This window comes from Pogona vitticeps, chromosome 4, assembly GCF_051106095.1.
Source record: "Pogona vitticeps strain Pit_001003342236 chromosome 4, PviZW2.1, whole genome shotgun sequence".
Taxonomy (NCBI): domain Eukaryota; kingdom Metazoa; phylum Chordata; class Lepidosauria; order Squamata; family Agamidae; genus Pogona; species Pogona vitticeps.
The window spans coordinates 86,767,704-86,792,104 of NC_135786.1; the positions used below are offsets into that span (position 1 = coordinate 86,767,704).

At 41.7% G+C, this 24,401-nt stretch overlaps 1 protein-coding gene and 2 long non-coding RNA genes across 11 annotated transcripts in view; 2 read left to right on the forward strand and 1 right to left on the reverse strand.

Moving 5' to 3' along the window:
• Window positions 1-6,138: 6,138 nt before the first annotated feature.
• Window positions 6,139-16,626, forward strand: LOC144588792 (uncharacterized). The gene is made up of 2 exons (XR_013544499.1): window positions 6,139-6,235; window positions 16,489-16,626. It is a non-coding gene; the product is annotated as an uncharacterized LOC144588792 (long non-coding RNA).
• Window positions 16,627-17,483: 857 nt separating this feature from the next.
• On the forward strand, window positions 17,484-21,455 carry LOC144588791 (uncharacterized). Its single transcript, XR_013544498.1, has 2 exons — window positions 17,484-19,553; window positions 20,110-21,455. It is a non-coding gene; the product is annotated as an uncharacterized LOC144588791 (long non-coding RNA).
• TTLL7 (tubulin tyrosine ligase like 7) overlaps window positions 20,302-24,401 on the reverse strand; it is a 114,044-nt gene continuing 109,944 nt past the window's right edge. For 8 of the 9 annotated variants that reach the window (XR_013544496.1, XM_072997875.2, XM_078392191.1 and 5 more), the window contains one exon: window positions 20,302-21,614. Coding sequence is in view for 8 of the 9 variants with exons in the window: in XM_072997875.2 (XP_072853976.2) it covers window positions 21,500-21,614 (115 nt within the window). In the remaining variant the exon portion in view is untranslated. Of the gene's footprint in view, window positions 21,615-23,602; window positions 23,656-24,401 lie in introns of all 9 variants that reach the window. The other variant, XM_072997878.2, reaches the window with a different exon arrangement.

A 24,401-nucleotide genomic window follows, 5' to 3' on the forward strand; every position in this document is an offset into this window, starting at 1 on the left:
CGAATCTCAGTCGGGAGGGCATTCCATAGTCTGGGGGCAGCTGCCGAAAAGGCCCTTTGTCTACAAGCTGTCCCTCTTACCTCCTTAAGGGACGGCTCTTTCAAAAGGGCCCCCTGGCTAGATCTTAACTGCCGGGTAGGTTCATATGGAAGGAGGCGGTCCTTCAGGTATCCAGGGCCCAAGCCGTTTAGGGCTTTATATGTCAAAACAAGCACTTTGAATTGGGCCCGGGCAGCAACTGGTAGCCAATGTAACTTATACAGAATCGGCTTGATATGTTCCGTGGCAGCTGCACCACTCACCAACCGCGCAGCTCGATTCTGGACCAGTTGCAATCGCCGGACCGTCTTCAAAGGCAGCCCCACGTAAAGCGCATTGCAGTAATCTATGCGGGATGTTACCAGTGCATGTGTAACTGTCATGAGACTCCGCTCGTCCAGGTAGGGCCGTAGCTGGTATAATTTCCGCAGCTGAAGGAAGGCGCCCCTGGCCACCGAGTCCACCTGGGCTTCCAGTGTTAGACTGGGGTCCAGGAGCACCCCCAAGCTGCGGACCCTGTCCCTTAGGGGGAGTGTAACCCCATTCAGGGCGGGGAAATGGCCCTCCAGCCTGTCCGGCGAAGCACCCACTAACAGCACTTCCGTCTTGTCTGGATTGAGTTTCAATTTATTAACCCTCATCCAGTCCATTATCAGGTCCAGACACGAGTTCAGCACAGAAACTGCCTCACCTGGATTGGTGGAAAACGAGAGGTAGAGCTGAGTATCGTCAGCATATTGCTGACTCCTCAGCCCAAACCTCCTGATGACCTCTCCCAGCGGTTTCATGTAGATGTTGAACAGCATGGGGGACAGTATTGAGCCCTGAGGAACCCCATGACATAACTGCCATGGGGCAGAGCAACTGTCCCCCAGCACCACCCTCTGGACACGGTCAGCCAGGAAGGAGCGGAACCACTGTAAAACAGTGCCCCCAACTCCCAACCCAGCCAGCCTATCCAGAAGGACACCATGGTCGATGGTGTCGAAAGCCGCTGAGAGGTCCAGGAGTATCAACAGGGTCACACTCCCCCTGTCTCTCTCCCGGCAAAGGTCATCGTACAGGGCGACCAAGGCAGTCTCTGTACCAAAACCCGGCCTGAAACCCGATTGAAATGGGGTTGACTCATTTTTAAATCTGTGGTCCACTTAGATCCCTATACTGTATGCTTTCCACATGTACACCTGCCAAGCCAGTTATCACCATCTCACATTTGTACATCTGGTGTTTCCTGCCTCAAAATAGAATGGAACCTTTTTCCCCTGTTAAAACTTTTTTCCCCACTTGAGCCAGTTCTCCAATCTGTTGAGGTCATCCTGAATCCTATTTTGATCATCTGAACTATTAGTCAGCTATCCCTTTCCAGATTGTTGTCACCTGTAATTTTGATGTGTGTCCCCTCCACACTCTTTTCCACATCATTTATAAAGAGCCTGAGCAACACTGGTCTCAGGACAGAATTCAGAGCCATCCCATGTGTCACTTTTCTCAAGAATGATGATTAATCAGATATGGCCTACCAATATTTACAGCTACCTTTTAGGTTAATCTTTTATTTGCTTTCAAACATTCCTTCTAAAACATATTAGAGGTGTTTCATTAGCAATTTCTTATTAGCCCTAGGATTACAGAGAAATACTGGTTAAAATTCTATTACTTAGCATATTAAATCACACTAGAATAGGCCCAATGGATCAATAAAGATTTGGCGAGTCAACTCCTCCGTGAGTACCATTGATTCAAGTGAGCCTACATTAACTGCAACTTGCTTTAGTATAGTATGTTGCTGTCAAAGAAGGCACATTTATTTATGTATGTATGTATTTATTTATTTATTTATTTATTGGACTTATATACCGCCCCATAGCGCTACAAGCACTCTCTGGGCGGTTTTTACAATTTTAATTATACAGGCTACACATTGCCCCCCCCCCCAGCAAGCTGGGTACTCATTTTACCAATCTCGGAAGGATGGAAGGCTGAGTCAACCTTGAGCCGGCTACCTGGGATTTGAACCCCAGGTCGTGAGCACAGTTTTAGCTGCAGTACAGCGTTTTAACCACTGCGCCACGAGGCTCATTTGAATTAATGGAACTTACAAAAGGCTTTAAGACATACCTTACATATGAAGCTGGGCTGTATGGAATCTGATTGCAGTCCATTTAGCCAGCTTTGACTAGGGGAGGTCCTCTCTAGTCTGAAGCAAGATCTTCCCCTACCCTTCTAAAACTTTTACTGGAGCTCTCAGATATACACATACAAAAGGTACTGGGAGAAAGCTGGCCTAGAAATGAAACAAACAAACAAATAGGTATAATCTATGAACCATACCATGAAGAAGTAGAGGAACAGGTCTGGAAAACTCTTTCTAGTAAATGTTTTTGTTCTTTCTAAACCCCACAGTAAAGAAGCTCAAACAGAAATCTTGAGACTATGCGACCATAACATTTTAATTAAATGTAGATATTAATATTCAGTTTTTGTACTCACTTAGATCTCTCTTTGCTGTCTGATACAGAGACGACTCCATTGCTGTTGACCTTGCTCTTGAACACCCTTATAAGGAAGCAAGTTCTACCGAAAACAGGAGAGCTTGCTTTCAAGTTAACATGCTTATGATCAGAATATTTCTTACTGCTGGTCTTGATAAGGACTGCTGTCTAAAGATAATTAAAATGTGAAGATTTCCCCCTGATCCCCTCAAAAGTAACAGAAGTAGAGCACATGATAGACAACCCAAAAGAAAAATGATACCACTTTTGTTCTGTTTAATATCCCTAAATATAGTTGCACGTTTTGGATTTTTTAAAAAAAAAACTGGAATGAAACTTTAAGAAGAGGCACTCCCCACCCAAGATAACCGTTCATCAGAATATGTTCAACGTGGCTGGACATAGCTAAGTGAGTTAAGGTATCCCTGCGGAGCCAGACATTGCGAGTTCAAACCCCCCACAAATGGGTGAAGAGCCAGCCTATGTGGCCTTGGGCAAGCTATACAGTCCCAGGGCACACTCAGAAGAAGGGAATTTTAAACCTGAGAATTCTCTACCTGGGAAACTCTGAAAAGGGTTGCCATAAGTCAGAATTGACTTGACGGCACACATTTATTATTATTCACACAGCTCTGAAACTCTATCCCCCTTTTTTCCCCTTTTTGTAAAGTTACTGCTAAATTACACATGAATTGCTATTTGCCAGGGTTTCTCCCCTCTGTATTTGCAGAACACGTTCCCTGTCTATAACTCCTGACTGATCTATTGTAAGAATAGATTGTGGAAACAAGAGGGAGAGAGGCTTGTGAGGGAAGAGCAAATGGAACTTTCTGATCTACCACTTAGTCTCTATAGAGCCCAAGCACATCTGCACTTGCAACACCAAGTTGCCAAACTGAATTATGATTGTCAGTATTGTAGCATGAGAGTCCACAAACTTTGTCTAGAAGACTGTGACCTCTTCATTTTATTTTTCATGTGGTCAACTGCCACTTTTTACATTTTTTAACTAACAGAACATTATTTTGTCTTTATTTGAGTTTTGAAGTGCATGAATGCGCTTTCGGAACAATACAGTTTGTTGACTTTTTCATCACCAGCCATCAATAAATCTACATCCTGGGCTTATTCGGTTATTTTTCAGTGACCTGTTGTCCGGACAATGATATCTGTAACTGAACTGGAAGTTTTTGGATGTAATTAATAAAACGTTTGCTCAGCTTGCTGTCCAACTCAGGCATTGCTGTCTGAGCAACACACAAAATATTAAGGTACAATCACAATAAAATGCAAAGGTAGCCAGAGTGGATCTAAGACACATTGTTTTTGCAGTGGTCTACTACTAGACCAATGTCTTCATCAGGCCAACTCAACAGATGTAAAGAATAAGTAGCTTTTCATATGACCAGATCTTTTTGTTGGGGAAAATGTGACAGAAATTCTAGACAAGGAGGTTCATTTGATTCCTATCAAAGACTCATCTCTGTCCATGAATAAGTAGTACTTCTGCTACAATCATTTTCACAGTTTTCGGGGTACAAGGAAGGTCCAGTTTCCTAAAATCATGACCCTTGTAACTTTTATTACACACTGAAGCTCTCATACAGCTATAAAAGTTGTCCCGAACACAGGGGGAAACACTGTTCCCTGAAAGCCATATTTAGCATCCAGAAAATCGCTCATAGAGGAGGGTAGTACAGAAAGAGATTTGAGTGTTGGACATCTACTGTTCAAGGAACAGAGCCTTAGGAATTCACCTGTTCCGCCAAAGCTATTTTATTACTCTGTATGCCATTACGATCAACTTTGAAAGCATGCCGTACTTTCAAAGACTTCTTTTAGCCAATACCCAGTCCGTCCTTAGCTGCAACTTTGCTCCTTTCTTCTCCTATTGATAAAGAGGGACCCAGACTCACCTGGAGCCCATGTTGCCAGAGCATCAATGGCAGTGCCACATGTGTATGTTGGGAAAACTGGGAGACCAAGCATTGCCCTGCAGTGAGAGTTCACATGTGGCCATTGGCTGGTGTGGCAAGATGGCCTGGGCATGGTAAACGAGCAGATCTGAAAGGAGGCTGCCAACATGACTTAAACAAGAGCTCCTGTCATGGTGTCACTCATGCAGCCCTCACCAGCCCTGTCCTTCCTCTCTTTCTTTTCATAATGGTAGTGAATCATTAGTGTTTAGTGGCAGGTTCTTCATGCTCTTGGGCATGGTTTAGGTTTCATACTATTATCTTGTTGAAAGTCACAACTTTGCAGACAGTTTGGGGCATCAGGATGGATCGAAGCAATTGGAGAGCAGGGGGAAGATTCCTGTGTTTCCCAGGAATAAAGGAATTTCATTAATGGAGCCATTAATACCATTAATGGCCTGGCCTTGTTCAGGGGCCAGAAGCCCAGCCATGCCCCTTCAATGGCAGGGAACTGTGGAAAGGTGTACACCCATGTGGTTCCTTACAGTACTGCCATTCCTGGGTTGTATTCACCCTGACTGGGGGGTTGGGGTGGAGTGGTGGCTTGCATCAGGGGGACAGTCAGGTCTCCCAATCCGTTCCCAATTCTGTGCCAGGGAAACTGCTGCCATTGCCACTAAAGTTGTGGCCTTTCCCCTCCAATAAACTGGTGTGGTATGTGGTGTCTGGAGCTGCTGACCAGGCCTGCTCAGCCATAGGCCAACAAATAACATATTTTATAGGCAGACCTCATCAGGGGTACTGTTGTACATCAGCTCCCCAGAGAAACTGAATGTGGTTGTGCAATCAATCCATGGTATTACTTCACAAGCCCTGGATTTCATGATTTTGATATATCTAAAGCCAAAGCAAAGGCCAACTGCTTTGATTTCCTTTTTGTTTAGTCCCCTGCTTTAGATATTTTTCTTAGTCTGCAAGGATCTCACCTTCATCTTTCTTGTTGTGCTTTACCACAGTGTAAGAAAGAATCACTATTACTCCTCTCTTAGCTCAGCTGTTACCACAACAAGGAGAATTCATACAGTATTAGCAATTTCATTGCTTCCAGCATTGCATGTGAAATATATTTCATTGCTGCCTTTTATCCTTTTAAAGCAGCCCCCCCTCTCCCAAATGTTATCAGCTACTTGGCCTGTGCATTATTACAACTCAGGGGAGCCTGACTAAACTTTGATTCAAAGCATATGTTTCTCCAGCATCCATCATGACAGCTTTCATCACAACCTGCAAGCTTGAGACTGAAGCCTTAAACCCATTCACACCTTCTGCTGAAATGGAGTCCTTTTCAACAGCTTAGCTACCTATTGCTTTCACAGCCTCGCCAAAGCTGCTCAGAGAGTGACATCACACGGTGACAGCTTAACCGGTGATTGTGTTGCTTTGGGGTTTAAGAGGCAGACGGACATTCATCCCCTTAAGATAAGGCTTTGCTGGAAGAAACCTCATCAGGAAAACAGTGATTTCTCAATGTCTGCCTGCCAACAATTTGTTCAGAAAAGTATTGGATCTCCTGAACCCATCTGCTCAAAGCCTGAACTTCCTTCCTGACATGCTTTACTCAAGCAAGTAAGAACTGCCTCCAGTGGCTGCATCCAGTTAAAATGGAGAACTACAATTTTGGTTGTACAGATCAAAGAATGTCCTTCAACTAGGAAATGTGCAACTGTGGATGACAGAACAAAAGGCACCCTTCTGCAAGGAAACAAATCAAGCCAGGATTGAATTGGGGTAGGTGCAGAAGCACTAAAACATAGACATTTCCTCTTGAATTCAGGGCCAATTATTGAAAACCATGATAGTATGTGGAGCAACCTCTCCTACTTTCTAGGGTTGCTGGAATCATAACAGCCACCTAGGGTATTTCTTCCCTAGAGGAAATGAGAAGGGAGATATTTGCAAGACACTCTTCCCAGTGTGGCCTCTGTAACAAAAACCTGCTTGGAATATGGAAATGACTGTCTAGTGGTCTGGTACTAACTGACAGGTTGTTATACTAGAATAATTTATCAGTAATCATCACTTATTTGCTCTATGGCTTGGGAAATGTTGAAGAGTCAAGGCAAATACATATGAAACCGCATAAGGCCACTGTAGTTATCTTACGTGTCATGTGACACAAAGTCACATTAACTTATGGTGACCCAACTAGGAATTTCAAGGTATGGGAGATATTTAAGGGATGGGTTGACCACTGCCATCCAGGTGCCTCAGGTCTCCTCACTACACTCACAGTGGTTCTTGTGCCTATCTTAATGAACCTTTGTTTCAGATAATGTAATTCCACTGAAATATGGGGCTGCAATGAATAGGAACGCAGTGTAGATATCCACACAAATATTGCTATGATGCTCTTTATCTGCAGACTCCAGGATGTACAAAAATTCTTAGATAATATGTTCTTGATACACTCCAGTATGTTGACACCAACTCCAAAGTGAGATACTTCAGGCTGGAGGTAGATATTACAGCAAGCTAAAAATAGCTTTGTGTACACAGAATTATCTTGTGATTACTTTAACTCCTATTCAGATAACAACACAGCTGCCTAGACCTTTGAAACATGGATCGCTACAATACATATTATAATCAGAACATGTCTAACATTTTTCAGAAGTCCATTTCAAAATCCTGAAAGCTCACAGTTGAGCCTGATCCACAAAATAGTGTCAGCGGTGAACCACAAGCTGGACACTGAGAAACAAGTCAGAGCCAAGGAATCAATCCAGCAGTCAGAACTTACGAATACATGGAATCTTATTGTATGTCCTACACAAGTATGTTGCTTAGACAAGATCCCAGCCGAAACAGAAAGTCTTCTGTAGTCCTTCCATTTGGGAGAGTCTAATGACGAGCCTAGGTCAGTGGGGAACAGGCAATTGTTCCAAACGTGTGAGTTCTGATACCTCACCGCACTAGATATATCCCCCACCTTACCCCCAAACCAAAGGTTCTGAGTTCCATTCTTGGAGATGCTTGAGAGCCACAGAACAGCTGTGAAAGATGTTTGTATCACTCAGCCTTTAGTCTAGTCAACAACCCTGCAAAAGGTTGTTTTGCATTGCTTGGAATCTTGGTTTGCTAGCTTTATGCTGTCTTTGATTTGATTTACTTCATTATAATTTTGTTTGTTTTGTTGTATTATATGTATAGATCTGATTGTTAACCATCGAGTGGTGCCTTGCAGTAATTAGGAAGTATAAAAATTCAAGAAATAAATAAATTCCTTTGTGCTTTTTTTTAAAAAACCTTTTAAAAATTCTGCCAAAAATAGCTGAATTGCTATTCCTGGAAGACTTCATAGGACTTCTTAATAATTCTCACCACTACCACCCCATTAAACTAGATGCATTTTGCTTTGCTTTTTAGGTCCCAGGGATAGAAAATTCCAGGCCCCTAGAAATTTACTCTAGTCCCACAGAAAAAAATCAGCAGGCCTCCAATCAGTTACCAAGACATGCATTAGGGTTTTTTAATTCAGTTTGCTCTTTTCAGTTCATATCTATGTTCCTACAGTAGATGATGAAGGAAAAGAAATATGCAGGTGTACAAGAGGAAGCTGGTCATATACCAAAAATAGGATGTGCTGATAATCATAGGTGACTGAAATGCAGAAGTAGGAACCAGCAACCAAACATCATAGGAAGAATTTGGTCTAGAGGTCAGAAATGAATCAGTAGAGTGAGTTATACAATTTTGTGAAAGCAACAGTTTGTTTATTGGAACTACATGCTTCAGGCAACCCAGCAGAGGATGTACACACAGATATCACCAAATGATCAATACAGAAATCAGAGTGCAATATCAGAAAATGGAGAAGCTATATTCTCATATCCAGAAAGAAAAGGGGAAAACCAGGAGTGCACTATGGTATACATCATGGACAGAGAGAGAGAGAGAGTAAGCCCAAACAGAGGCTATCATACTTTGGGCAAATTAGGAGAACACAAGACTCCCTGGAAAAGACAAAAATGCTGGGAAAAGATAAAAGCATCAGGACCACCACTTCAAATTTGTAAGACCTGAGAAGGGCTATTAATGAAACTACATTCCAGAAGTCACTAATTCACGGGGTCGCCGTAAATTGGAATCTACCTGATGGCACATAACAGTAATGGATTCATTTACAGCTGCAGGAAGGAATATGTTCCCAGTTCATATTTTAAGTGCCAATTTGAACCTGAAATTAACTCTTAAAAGCAGAAATGCTGGTAACACGTTTTCACTAAATTTCATCCATCAACCTACTACCTTTATTGAGTTGAGCTGAAGGCTGTAACAATCTGAAAAACTTCAATAAAAAATTTGCACATAATATAATAACACAAGATACAATACAGCCTGCTTTTGATTTGTAACATATTGTTTATACAGCAAATACCCTTTAAATTTGCAACTATTGGAATTAATAGTAAAACGAGCCCATGGTTTTGTGTCCATATGGCGCTAATGTATGGATAATACAGGGTCAATGTATTTATGGTAGTAATTGTGCCGTTGGCATTTTATCTGAGTAAGATGGGAGACGATATAATAGAAACTTCCTCTCCGGGTCTGCAACAAAAAGATCAGAACAGCAAGTTATGTACAATGGTTCTGAACCTGATTACAGCCAAAGATGCAATTCCATTCTATGAAAAGAATGCCTGAATAAATGAATGTTACAAGGTGTTAACATTACGCAGAAGGCAAAATGAAAAATACACAGGTGGCCTTTTGAAACAAGCTACATTAGCAAAGACACTCAAAAGGTATCCCTTTTTTATTCACCTTAATAGCATCCAGAGCTGTTTTAAGTAATAGCATTTAATAGCTTTCAGAGGTATTCTTTTGCGCTGTTTGATGACCATAGAGAAGGCAGGCATTCCAATGACATATAGAGGCCCTGCCTGAATATTTAATTGGGAGGTGAGGTTTTTCACCACCTCGAGCAACAGGAAGGGTTAGCACAACGCTAGGCTGCTGCGCTCTCTTTTTCCATAATCATACTTTATGCATAACTGAATAATTGAAATAAGCCACATCTATCATACAAAAAAAGTCTAGCAGGAAGTGTGTTAATTACATACAATGCTGACATTTCAAGCATTTTTTTTCAATATTTCAGAATTCTGATTCAAAAAAGGAAAAGAACGCCCAAGGGAATAGGAAAGAAATTGACGGTAGCCTTATTCTCAACACCCAGCTCTGCACTGCACCAGTACTTGTGGAGTATGGTGTCACACAATGCAATTGATATGCCTGAAGCAGAGTCTCCCAGTATTTGCTTGCTAAAAGAGAAAATGAAATCTAATCAAGGCCCCTTTCCAATTACCTCAGAGGTGTAGCCACTGACAACAATGTATCCTTTGTACGCCAGTCTAATAATAATAATAATAATAATAATAATAATAATAATAATAATAATAATAATAATAATAATAATAATAATAATAATAATTTATTGTCATTGTAAGTATATACACAGTATACCCATACAACGAAATAAGGCAAAAGATGGTAAATCACACACTAGGAGTCCATTCTGTGGCTCCGTTTGGTATCTCCATTCCACCAGGTCTCAGAAGTAGGAAGCAACCATTTTGAGTACTCCCTTCCCCACCTCTGGTGTCCTCAGATTTTTGGTGTTAATGGAGGGGTGGGGAAAAGTAACAAGCCACTGATGGTGTGAAGAAGTGGAAGCTTTCCAATAAAAAATATTTTCTGTGACAAGGTGTCACAAAGGTTAGAGACATGATTTCCCCCCAAAAAACTAACAAACAGACAGCCCCCCTCCCATGAGCCTTCTTTGTTCTTTGCTGAGAGTCGACTTCAAAGTTAAAGAACAGTGTAAACGTCTTCCTTGTCACCTATGTGGCTTTGAATGTTTATGGCAAAGTAGAGTCAATCAGCCGGGCCTTGAAGGTTATCAGCTAAGGCTAAGCCTAGTCTTCCAAACAAATAAGCTAGTCATTAGTTTTCATCCTGTGTTTAAAGAACTATCTTGTGCTGACTCTTACCCACCTTTAAAAATTCTTTCCCAGCAGAAACAGTTGTTCATCACTCTTCCATCCTCTGCCCTTTTCTTATTTTAAATGTCATCCCAAAGAATCACTGTCAGGTTGTCAATGCAACTGTCTGGTCAGAGAGTCTGATAACTAAGTGTCCTCCTAAGAGCCTTATGGAACTTAATTCCAGAATGAAATCAGACAAATTTTTCCATTTGTTTAAAAATTCATTTAGGTCTCAAAGTATCAACAATGACTTTACAGTTTTGCTCCAATAAGGTTCTCATAATAAACCCCAGGATGACCAGTCTGATGGCCTCATAACTTATTTTAAATAAATAAAATGGGTACCCACTGATGCCCCATTACTGAGAGAAAATATAGATCCACATTTTCTTCTAGGCAAGCAAACCTTGGATGAAACAAGGTGACCTTTTGTCATAAGAACAATAGGCACAACTATCTGTATACTTACTATGAAGACTGGATCCCCTATAAGCTGCACCAGGGCCATCCTAAGATATTTTGCTGCTTGAAGGGAAATATGGTACCATACAGAACCTACAAGTGCACTAGCATACTGTACTCTACTACAGTGGTTCTTAACCTTTTTGAAAGAAACGCCCCCTTGAGCCATTGAGGAAGTTATCATCGCCCCCCTCCCTGCGGTGATGATATCTTTCTTATTTGTTTGTTTGTTTGTTTGTTTGTTTGTTTGTTTGTTTGTTTGTTTGTTTGTTTATTTATTTATTTATTTATTTATTTATTTATTTATTTATTTATTACACTTAAATCCAATGATCCCTGAAAACAAAATTCAATTCCAAGAAAATGAAAGGCCCCCAAAAGTAACATTTAATGATTTAGTTGCAAGCAAATTTTAAGACGCAAAAAGATATATAAAAAGGGCATAAAAACAAACCACAATACAGGAACTAAAAATTTCAAAATGAAAATTCTGAAACTAAATTAAGATTGGAGGAAAATATATATTCATGCACACTGTAAAAAGGCTGCAGCCATCTTAACAGGTTTGGCTTGCTCCAGCGCCCCCCTACCGCCCCCCTTCTGCTCCAGCGCCCCCACACCGCCCCTTTTCGTTCTACCGCCCCCCTGAAAAATGAAATCGCCCCCTGGGGGGCATTATCGCCCAGGTTAAGAACCACTGCTCTACTACACTTGAGGGCATCAGACACACACACACACATACACACACACACACAGAGAGAGAGAGAGAGAGAGAGAGAGAGAGAGTTCTGTCCTCCAATAGAGGTAAATATGTATCAAATTCAGGAGAACAATTCAAGCATTGCCATCACTACCCCAGCATCTCCTTTCTGAGACAGCTTCATTTTGTCTAGTGGAAAGAAATGGCTTTCAGTTGTATCCACGTCTGGAGCACAGCGTAAGTATTTGGTTCTTGAATGGTGGGAAAATTCCAGTTTATTGTGTTCGCTGGAATCGAATAAGTGGTTCTGTGTGAATACAGCTTTCTACCACACAGACCTTTACAGATTGAAAAGAGCGCTCTGGTTTTTTGGCCATCAGCTGGCCTATTGTTTACAAAATATCTAATATATGTAAAGACTTTAATACGACAGTGCTACAATTAATCATAGTTGTGCCAACAGCAAGCTCCCAATACCACACATCAGGAACAAGAATCAAGTGGAGTTGTGGATGCTACTGGTGCTTAAATCTGAAATTCAGCCACCAGTCACTTAAACTGTTCCAGCTTGAAGCCATTGCCTGGTGTATTCCCCTTGCCCAAATATAACCTAAGGTTAATATAAAACACAATCCCTAGCATAACCCAAGAAAGAATTCTGTAGAGACTGTACCAGTCAGCAGCGCTGGGCTAGAGGAACAGCGGCTTCACTAAGTTTTATAAGGTGGTTTCCTACGTTTCTGATCTGCTAATATAATACAGGAGGTTTGTCAGAACATTTCCCACTAACAACCATATTCAAAAGCTCAAAATGCTTAATTGTGCTTGTCTGGAGGCTTTAAAAAAGTGTGTGCTGCTTATTTTCCACCACCACCACCCCAATATTGCTTAAAGCACTATCTGGGTGATTTCCAATTTAATTATGCAGGCTACACATTGCCTCCCCCCCCCCCACACACACACACACAAGTAAGCTGGGAACTCAATTTACCAACCTCAGAAGGTTGGAAGGCTGAGTTAACCTTGAGCCAGCTACCTGAGAGAAAACCCTGGGTTGTGAGCAGAGGTTTGGCTGCAGTACTGCAGTTTAACCACTGCATCACAAGACAGAGGACCAATACAAAGGGGCAACGGTGACATGCTGCCTTGCTTTTCATCTCCCAGGACAACTGCTCTCTGGCTTTTCATCTCCCATCTTGAAAACATGCTGACTTATTCCCTGCTAAAAACAAAACATTGTGTAATTACTGTCAATGCATTTCTGTAACCATTATGTTCTCCTCGTTTCACACCCAGGATAGACATATGATTGCAAACCTGTGAAGAGACAGACATTTTCATCAGTTGGGCTTGCATTGCTTTCTTGCATCCAATGAAGGAATGTAATTGTTTTGTAGTTTAACTCCCAGGTCAGATGCAGGAAGCCGTGGTTCCACTCCAGATTAACTGAGCATCTGCAGATATTGAGGCATTGTAACATAATGGTTCCATCATGGTTTTAGGGACAACTGGTTTCTTCTGTAAAAGTAATCTTGCATTGTACAACTCGACTATGCAACTAGTGATTTAAAAAAAAAACTAACTTTGAACTGAGAAATGTTCAGAATACAAACACCCCCAATTTAAAAAGCCTCACCCCAATATGTGTACAAAATTCATGCCAGGGCTTAATTTGCTCCCTGATGGGATTCAGCCTCATATCTCTACAGCCAACCAGTCCTGGCTCCCCTCTTCCACTGAACTCCCTTACCTCCCTTCTTCTAAACTTACCCAGCAACTGAGCATAATGTTGCTCCATTCTCTCTGTCCCTCCATCAGTCACTTAGACTCTCTCTCTCTCTCTCTCTCTCTCTCTCTCTGTCTCTCTCTGTCTCTGTCTCTGTCTCTGTCTCTCTGTCTCTCTCTCTCTCTCTCTCTCTCTCTCTCTGGACCAGTGAGAACTGGACCATAAAGAAAGCTGACCACCAAAGAATTGATGCTTTTGAATTGTGGTGTTGGAGGAGACTCTTGAGAGTCCCTTGGGCTGTAAGGAGATCAAACCTATCCATTCCAAAGGAAATCAACTCCGAATGCTTACTGGAAGGACAGATCCTGAAGCTGAGGCTCCAATACTTTGGCCATCTTGTGAGACAAGAAGACTCCCTGGAAAAGGCCCTGATGTTGGGAAAGTGTGATGGCAAGAGGAGAAGGGAACGGCAGAGGACGAGATGGTTGGACAGTGTCATAGAAGCATGAATTTGACCAAACTCCAGGAGGCAGTGGGAGACAGGAGAGCCTGGCGTGCTCTGGACCATGGGGTCAGACATGACTTAATGACTAAACAACAACAACAACCAAGTCTGTATTAAAACCAAGCTTTTTCCCAAGAAAAAAAGGAGGAGTTGGTAGCTTCCAAGTTCCAAGTTTAGTCTGCATCATTGTCAAATCATTTACGTCCAACTTGACAATGAGTCCAGAAATTTAAGTCCCCATCCCTGGAAAAGACCCAGATAAAAGTGGACAGCTGAATCCAGAACATCCTTCAAGTGGACTTTCAGAGACTTTTGTGTTGGTAGTAACGGTGATGTTATAGCTACTAGGGCTTTCAAAGTGAGATATTTAAGGAGTGATTTTACCAGTTCCACTCCCCCAAGCAGTTCCCATTGCTGAGTGGAGATTCAAACTCTTTTCTCCAGAGTCGTAGTCTGTCACTCTATCCACTACACTGGGACTATCAACATATTAATAATCATGTGCTATCCAGTCAATTCTGACTTATAATTATTCTTTCCAGGGTTTTCCAGTTAGAGAATACTCAGAAGTAGTTTACCAGTCCCTTCTTCTGGGGGCATCCTGGGACTGTGCATCTTGCCCAAGGCCACACAGGCTGGCTTTATTCACAGGAGGCACAGTGGGGAATTGAATTCCAAGCCCCTGGCTCCACAGCCAGATACCTAAACCACTGAGCTGTCCAGCCAGTCCTAACAGTGTCTGACTGAATACTTTATTCTCATCACATTATACATTTCAGCATTAGCCTGAGTTTTGTCAACCAAGGTTGAACAAAGACACGTCAATCAAAATGGAAATCATGAAGTGGCCATTCAGGCAAGGGTAACATACTATCTATGTAATGAAAATAATGTTTGCCCAATGGGGCAGATATAACTAACTGACACTGTTAGTAAAAGTTTAGGGTGGGGGAAAAGCTCAGAGTAAGATATGACTAAAATTGATAAAAGTAATTTTTCAAAGCTCATTAGAATACAGTGCAGTGATCACTCAGCATCTGAACTGGCTGCTTTAGCATTGTAAGTATGAGCTACAGCGAGCTATGATTTAGCATTATAAGTATGATTTAGTCATAATTTAGCATTATATATCATAGTAAGAGTTTGCCTTCTCTTCCCTGCTACTGGTGTTCATCAGGGTTCATCAGAGTTTCACTTTAAAATGTTTAGAGATTGTAAGTAGCATGTGGAACTTTATTAACTAAATAGGTAGCAAAATGAGAAATTTCTATTCCTGTCCACTGGAAGAAAGACACTGGGTACATTAGATGCTCTCTGAGGCTCAGGGCCCTTCTTTCTCTGTCAGCAAGCCTCTGATGGAAATGAAATGCTCCTGAAAGGCCTTACTTGTTTCTGGAAGTGATTCATATATTAACACCCACTGGATTCAATTGCCAAAGGATGCGGACATGTTGTCATTCCAGTTACAAGGCTCTCTCATCAAGTGGTATCCAAACAATAGTTCTCTCCTAATAGTTCTCTCTCCTATAGCATCACAAATAGTTTGCTGTGCTTCTGATGCTATCATTTTTTGAGTCTGCACAGTCCAATTCTGTGTTCTGAGCAGCTGATCATAGGCACGTAGGCATCCCACATGATGATGGCAGCCTGTGCAATTTGTGCTATGTTCCATCAAGTTGCTTCTGACTAATGGCAACTCTAAATGCATTTCAAGGCATGTGGAGTGATTTTACCATTATTACACCCCAGTGAGTTTCCATGACCAAGTGGGGATTTGAACCCAGATCTCTTCAGTCCTAGTCCAACACTATATCCACTGTGTATGGGGTGGTGGTGGGTTAGAAGCTCCTGGGCTTGTTTCTTAAGTAGCTCATCCTAAGAGGTGAATATACTTTTCTTTCCCAAAGACTGGCAAACGTTAGAGGTCTTGGACCAGAGGAAAGGAAGTTACTTTTAAGTCCCTTCCTCTTACTCATGGTAGAATTTACAAAGTACTGTGCTGTTATTCATTATGATGTTTAAAATAATTTGATGCACTGCTTATCACATTATTCTTTGCTTTTTGTTACATTTTATTATTTTTAATGGCGAAACTTAATATTGCTGAGAGAATAGTGTAAAACATGACAAATTTCCTGCCAAAATGCCTCTAAAAAGGTCTTGAATTACCCTTAAAAAGTAACTTTTTAAACACTACTGAGAAAGTGTTACTGGTTACACCAACAGTCAATCCAACTTGTTACTTTTGGAAAGTAACTTTGTTATGCCTCCATTATATCTCAAACAGAACTTTGAAATAAAATATTGCAAGTTATGTAGGACTATTGTCCTACATTACCTGCAATATTTCATTTCAAAGTTCTATTTGGACTGTGGGTTTATGGAGCTGGGGAAGACAGCAGAATGATTATGCTGAACTCCATGAAGAGCTAATTAGCTATTGCCAGGCCAAGTTTTGACCTGGTAACTACTTTGCTTTCAAGAACTTCAGAAGAATTAAAATCATTCTAAGTAGTTGTATCAGTTTAAAAAAATGCCATTTTCAGCAGCAATTTTGCCTGGTATAACAGGTGGGCCTTTTCTCCTGCTTCTTTCCAGAATAAGATCACCATTTGACTGTGCTAGAAGAGGCAAAATGTCCAAAGGCATACTGGACAGAACTGTTATTCATGAGTTGCATGATATTCCCTGTTGTTTTGCCATGTTGACACGTTCTTACGACACGTTCTTACCCATTTCCTGGTCTCCTGGTCTAGAAAACCAAGTCTTCCTAAAAAGGGATCCATTACTAGGTAATTACATTTCCAAACCTAATCTTCATGCTTTTTGCAGAAAATACTATGTCAGAGGATTCCCTTTGCAATGCAATAAAGTGCACTACACTGCACAACCCTGTAAGATCATAATTATTCTGAAAGACGTCTGCTTTGTCAATTTGTAGAAAACATGCACAAGTCTGAAGAAGTCATATCCTTCCGAAGAAATCAAAAGGCTGAAGATACCAAGGACGAAAGACTAAGATTAACCATTATTCTCTGTTTTTTGTTACAAGGCTCTAGCTAGAAGCAGATCAGAATTGATGGTTGCAAATCCTTTACCCAGTGGATGACCTACACTTAAAATGAAAGAGATCATAACATGCTGTGATTGGGTTCACTGAAGATCTGGAGCAGTTCATCTCTTTTGGCAGGAAATGACAACTGAGTCTCTTTTTGAACATTAACAGGTTTATTTGGTTTAACATTAGATAAATCAGCAATAACTTCTACAGGTTCAAACAAACTGATACCAGGTAACTGTCCATACTGTGGGGACAACAATTCTGTCTTAGAACTGACAGGATTCATTGGGGGGCTGGCCCAAAACGTTCTCCATCAGTGGGCTTCCTCATCGGAGCACTCCGGACCGCGCAAATTGTCCCACAACAAGGGTGTCTGGCCCGATCTCCCTCTGGTGGTGGCTGGTTGAAGGAAGAGTCTAGACAAAATCACCTTCATTGAGTTGTCCCCACAGAAAAATCACGGCCATCCATTCTAACAGATCCATCAATGTCCCCCTCTCCTTAGATGTATGGATCAGGTAGTAATCCTCCTACCTTTAAATTAGGGAAGTCCTCTAACAACCCTCGCACTCTATCATATTCCAATTCTTTTGTCTTTTTCTTCTCCTTCCTTCTTTTCTCCTGTCACTGGTATTCTGAATTGTCTCCTCCCGCCTTCCTCTCCTGTTTCCTCCTCCCACACAGGTAAAATTAACTCCTCCCCTCTTCCCCCCTCTCTTCCACCATACAAATCTCAACCTTTTCCCTCTTTGATTCCTTTTCTTTCTCCTCCTCTACATTCAGCTCTTCACTTTCTATTATCTTTCCTGCCTCTATTTCTCCTTTCATCTCAGGTGTCTCTAGTTGAGGAGATAGCTCACTCTGGTCTTTCTCCTTTTTCTCTACAGCCCCTTCACACATGCCCATTCCGTAATTTCTACATTATACAGTCTCATAATTCTCTTCATGGTAAGACAATGTCAGAAGGAACCTTGGGTTTTAATGCTGACTTTTCTCCTTAGGTGTGCTATAGAAATAATCATATTTGGGACTTCACTACCTCCTTTGTTTTCCCAGTCCATATCTTCTATTCCAACAATGTATCAGTACATACATGGGACATACCCTATTTTCCCGAAAATAAAACCTAACCTTAAAATAAGCCCTAGTATGACTTTTCAGGATGCTCCTAATACAAGCCCTACCCCCAAAATAAGCCCCAATTAAGTGAAACCCCACCCTCCACCATTGTGGAGCAACCAGAAGAAGACGACATGGCTGTATTTGAATAAATGTAGAGTGCTGTAGATGAAACAAAATAAAACACCCCCTGAAAATAAGCCCTAATGCATTTTTGGAGCAAAAATTTATATAAGACCCTGTCTTATTTCCGTGGGAACATGGTAGATAGGTTTTACATAAATATTCAAAGGCATTGTGCTGATAAAACAATACTGCAGTACCAAGATCAATTGTATTAGATCAATCCTATCTTTATGTTATGTTGAGAATAGGGCTATGCAACCAACAGAATGGCTGCTGTATCGTATGTGTACGGAACCCTGGACTGGACAGCAAGAGATAAATATGCCAGTAACCTATATCAGAGGGAACAGGGGAGTGACATGCTTGCTGTACGGAAACACGGTCACAGACCATCAGTCTCAGAGTACATGCATGAGGATGCCCACATGGATATTGTGTGGGAGCCTACTTGTGGAGGATGAACAGAGACACAGTTGTCATGGAACTGTGCCCCTCCCTCCACATGCATGGTTAGCAGCCACAGTCCCTGTAGAAGTCTGTTACTATGGCCAAAAACACAATGAAGTTGTTGTTGGCTCACATGTGTGAATGGGCAAAACAATTCACCAACTTTCCAGGAAAAAGAAAGTCTGATCTTTCTGGACCCATTGGCTACCTTTTCTCCTTGTCATCTCTCACCATAGCTATGGATAGGTGCAAGGTGATATGTGCTGGCTCTGACAGCAGCACTCAATGATGGACCAGCAAGGGATCCTGATGGATTTGCAGAGGACTATACAGGAGCCCAGAAACATTACCTGACCCACATGTGCAGGATCCGGAGCCAGGTCAGCCACCCAGGAACACACTAAAAACTGCTCCCTTGCAAGATGAAATCCAGTGGCAGTCAATCATCGGCAAGTTGCAGAGACAGTACAGAGTACCATCCTCACTGCCTTAGGAATGAAGAAATCCTTATGTGTACCACCCCTTCTCACTGTGCTCATCCATATTTTTACCATAAGAGCCTTCCTTGATCCTTTGCTCCCCCAGCCATTTGATTTATCATCCCCTGCTCACTCCCCTGTGTATTTCCTTCTGGTGTGTAAGAAAGGTCTCCCTTCTACTATCAGTTTCTGTCCTGATGGGCCAGTGGCCATTTCCTTGGATCAATGGGCATGCTGTAATCTTCCTGAGCAGATGAGGCTGGAAGGGAGGGGCTTCCCCAAAAGGGTATGGCCAATATTGGTGCAAAGCTCCCATTAATCTGGCTGCTCCTGGAGCACTAGGGCTTGTTGGTTAGCTAGCTGCCAGTCAAGTACTAGATGATCTTTGTATCTGTGAGCAGTTAGCTCTCCCTGCCTGCATATTCTATTAGGTCAGTGGTTCTTAACCTTTTGAAAGAAACGCCCCCTTGAGCCATTGAGGAAGTTATCATCGCCACCCTCCCCACGGTGATATCTTATTTATTTATTTATTTATTTATTTATTTATTTATTTATTTATTTATTTATTTATTTATTTATTTATTTATTTATTTATTTATTTATTTATTTAAGACACTTAAATCCAATGACCCCTAAAAACAAAATTAAATTCCAAGAAAATGAAATGCCCCCCAAAAAGTAACATTTAATGATTTAGTTGCAAGTGAATTTTAAGACGCAAAAAGAAATATAAAAGGGGCATAAAAACAAATGCAGGAACTAAAAATTTCAAGACAAAAAGTCTGAAACTAAATTAAAATTGGAGGAAAATATATATTCATGCACACTGTAAAAAGGCTGCAGCCATCTTCACAGGTTTGGCTTGCTCCAGCGCCCCCCTACTGCTCCAGCGCCCCCACGCCGCCCCTTTTCGTTCTACCGCCCCCCTGAAAAATGAAATCGCCCCCTGGGGGGCATTATCGCCCACGTTAAGAACCACTGTATTAGGTGTCCAGGACAGACTGTCTGCTTGCCGATCCCTTGCATTTCTTTATTCTGTTTCAAGCCCGCATACCTGGAGGGTGGGAACTATGGGCTGTTTCCCTTGGTCTCTATTCCTGCTCCACACACTGTGCTTGGCGGTTGCTCACCTATGCACGTGGGGTAAAAGATCCATGGCAAACACAGGCACAACACATGTAGCATGAGAATGGTATTTATTGCTTAGCATCTGGGATTGAGGGGAGAAAGAACATCAACAGCAATACATCTCAGATAAGACATGTTTTTCACATCTAGCAAAGGGGGAGGGGGGCTGAAAGAGCCACAGCATCTGTATTTTTTGTAGCAAAGTTACTTTTACCTGTGCCTGGTACTCTGTCCTAGTGCCCAGAGTTTGTAGCAGTGGGTTTTGGTGCTAAATGTTTCTGTCTGGAACTTCAAGGTAAGGACGTGTTCGGGTTCTGGTTGACAAAGAAGAGTTAACCATGTGCTCAAAGCCCTGTGCAGAACCTGGAGACAGGCTGCTTGTGCAAAGTACTGCCTTTTTGTGCAAGGTGCCCTTCCACTTTCCCTCAGCAAAGTTCCCCCAGTGAATAATAATCCATCCTCAAGGCCAACCTGATTCTGTTTGCCAAGTCATCCGTGTTTCGGTCTCACGGTGTGGGGATTATCTATGGATGGGGGGTATGCTGTTATTAAGTATAGCATCCAATATTCTGTCATGGTCATTTTGGTGGGGCAACTGAAGTGATGGGAAGTCTGAGGTACACCAGGTCTGAGTCTGGTGCAAAGTTGTGCGGTCAATGCAGCTGTGGCAATAGGAATGAAGGTATACAGATTACAATATAAACTTGCCTCACCCACAATGTGAGAAGAATTACTTTTTGGGGGCTATAACTTTTGGAATCCCTCGGCCAGTCCAAAACCACTTTCAAGCTCTAGCTTAACCTCATGCAACACTCACCTCTGCACCACTGCAGCCTCTTGGCTGCTGTAGCTTCACCAGCAGAACGCCTCTGCCAGCAGAGTGTTCTAACAACAATTGTGTAATGGTAGCGCTGTACAGTATCTAGTTTTCCAGAGGCATGAGGGGGGCATTCCCCCAACTCTAAAGTTCCTCAGTTCTAGCAACTCTACAGGAAAATAACATTATGGAGGAATTACTTAGAAACCTAGCAAGATTTGGACATTTGCATATCTCTGTAAACATTTTAATAAGGTTTATTATATTTCCAGAAAGGTTACAAGTTTACAGCAGGTTCTTGACCTACATTTTATATATTATAATAAATTTATAACAGTGCCTATGTTCAATTTCATTGCACATTTGAAATTGAGAAGAAGAAGAAGAAGAAATAAAACCAATTGCCCATTATATATAACATTCCTGCTTGTTTCATGAGTGGTCATATCTAGGTGTAAACAATATAGAGCGAGTCATTGCAGATGAGGTACGCCCAAAACCAGTAGAAGGTTTCATGATGAGCTGCAAAGGTCCTGGCAGTGAATACCTAAAAAAAGATAAAGAAAGGAAGATTGAGAGAAGGAGGGGGGGCCACAGAAATTAAATAAGTGTCAGATACTAGTTGAATCAGTATCTATGGACTCTGGCACAATACAGTAGAGTTGCTGGGGTAAGGAAAAAAACAGCCATGTTGGTTCATGGTAAGAAAACAGCTTTCTCTTATATATTTCCCCAACACCACAAAAATAAACCTTTATTGTCTTGCTTAACAAGGGTACTTATGACACTGAGGTAAAATTCAGAGAAAGTAAGGTGTATCTAAGGTGGTATTCAAAAGTTTCCAAACATACAGAGGTAAATAAATGACTGCCACACAGGCATGAGCACACAATGGCCCAAATCCTGTTGCTTAGCATAGTAAATTGGACTGAATCAATGGGGGTTTGGTGAGTTAACTCCTCCATTGGTTCTACTGATTCAAATGGGTCTACACTAGCTACAGTATAGCTTACTATGTATGATAAATTAAGTTGCCATAGAGCAGGCCAAATCGAATCAAAGGACTCTATGGAGAAGATGACTCACCAAATCCCCACTGATTCAATGGGCCTACTCTTAAGGTGACTCACTATGCTAAGCTACAGAATTTTGGTTTTTGGGTGGAATGCAAGCTTATATTTTGTTATATGTCACTTTGACCTTTCCCATCCTGGTGTCAACCTTGTGACCAAAGATTCTAAGTTACTAACTGGAAATAAAGAATGTACTTATAATGAATTTCTTTATTTCTAACTAAAGTATAGCAAACAGTAATTACAAGTATAACACTGCCATCAGATGGACTCACTGGGAACCTGCTTGGACACATTCCTGCCGCAGAAAACACTGCAACCAGAAAGCAGCCCCTGCAGCATTCCAGACTGTTCACTGAGCCAGTTTATTTTGAGGATACCTTTACAGTAAGACATTGACGGGGATTATCCCTGTATTCATCCCTGTGACTACAGGGATGGGAAGAGGGAGAAGAGGCTGGAAAAGACAGGAGCTAATGTCTGCTCTTCTACATCAGGCCACAGGCCTGCTCATGCCAACCCTGCACACAGTTCACTAGCTCCCTCTTCTTTGCACAGGGATCCAGCGAGGGCAAGATGGCTTGTCGTGATATTGGAATCAACCATGAAGGCTCCTTGAGCCCAAACAAACAAGGAATCACAAACTAGCAACAAATCCTGTTCCAGAACTGTTTTCATGTTCTAGCTTATTGGATGCAGTAAACCACCATCCTAAATTCTGGCTTCCCACAAAGCTTTCCCTGCCGGATTCAATTATCCACATATGCAAACAGAATATCAGTATGTATTTGCGAAGGTTTTCACAGCTGGGATCTAATGGTTGTTGTGGTTCTTTGGCCATGTTCTGAAGGTTGTTCTTCCTAACGTTTCGCCAGTCTCTGTGGCCGGCATCTTCAGAGTCCTTTATCCTCTGATGATGCTGGCCACAGAGACTGGCAAAACGTTAGGAAGAACAAGCTTCAGAACACGGCCAAAGAGCCCGAAAAACCCACAACAACCAGAATATCAGTATGCTGCTTAGTCACACCGTGGTTTAGGAATTTTTGTGCATTTTGATGTTGGATTGCCACCAAGCAGCCAGTCAATAAGGGAAAGCCTGCCTGAAGAGAAAGGTCTTTGCCTGCTTGCAGGAGGATACAAAGGATGGGGCCAGCCTGGCCTCCCATGGGAGGGTGTCAGAGTCTGAGAGCATTGACATTTCATGCCGCATGAAATGCACCTGTGAGGGTGGTGGGACTGAGAGATAGGTCTCGCTTGATGATTGTAACACTTGGATAGGCTCTTGGGAGATGTAGTCCTTGAGATAGCTTCATAGATTGAAACCAGCACTTTGAATTGTTCATGGAAATGAATCAGCAGCCAGTGGAGCTGCTATACTGTATAAAGACTTCTGTCTATGAGTTTTAATGGTACAGTAAACACTAAAGTTCTATTGGTTTTTATAGGACTCTGACATGCCTACCTTTTTCTGGAATGTACCCCAAATTCTGCATTTGTTGCAATTCCTTCATACCCCTGAAGAAATCATTAAAGATCAAATATTTTCAGCAAGATTGCAAATTTAAAGAATTTAATACATTTTGCATTGCATTCATTTTAATACAAAGTTTGCTTTACATTTAAAAACACTGCCTTTTAAGTTTGAAGTACTCACAATTTTTATTGTTCTAGAAAAATATTTTCAGTGGTTTTGCACCTTGTTGACATAGCATACATTTAGTCCAGTGTGGGCTGAAATGAACCCACTTGGTCACTAGGCCAATACAGCTTTCACAATTTCACTGTAGTTTTGTCAACGCTAATGCAGGGAAAGAGGGAAGCTCATGTTTCAGAAAACTCTCCATACATGAAGGTCTAGCCCAACAGGGAAAACGCTAAGTCAAGCTGCTATCCTATACCCACTTACCTGCAGTAGGGCTTACATGTACCCTATGCTATACAAAGTTCTTGCCATAGCAAATTGTGTAGGGATTTTAAAATGTGGAAAGGGGTTTCAATACACATTCCTCCCACCAAGAACTGCTAAATAGCTCAGTGGTATAGGTTTCTGGCTGCAAAGCCAGAGCTTGGGAGTTCAGTTCCCCACTGTGCCTCCTTGACAAGGGATGGACTTGATGATCCAGAGGGTCCCTTCCAGCTCAGCAGTTTTAAGGTTATTATTATTATAACATCCAAAGTCAACCAATCCTAAACGGACTATGTCACATGCTTCCCCTAGATATGTAGACTAAGGTTAAGGAAAACAAGGAATCCCATTTGGA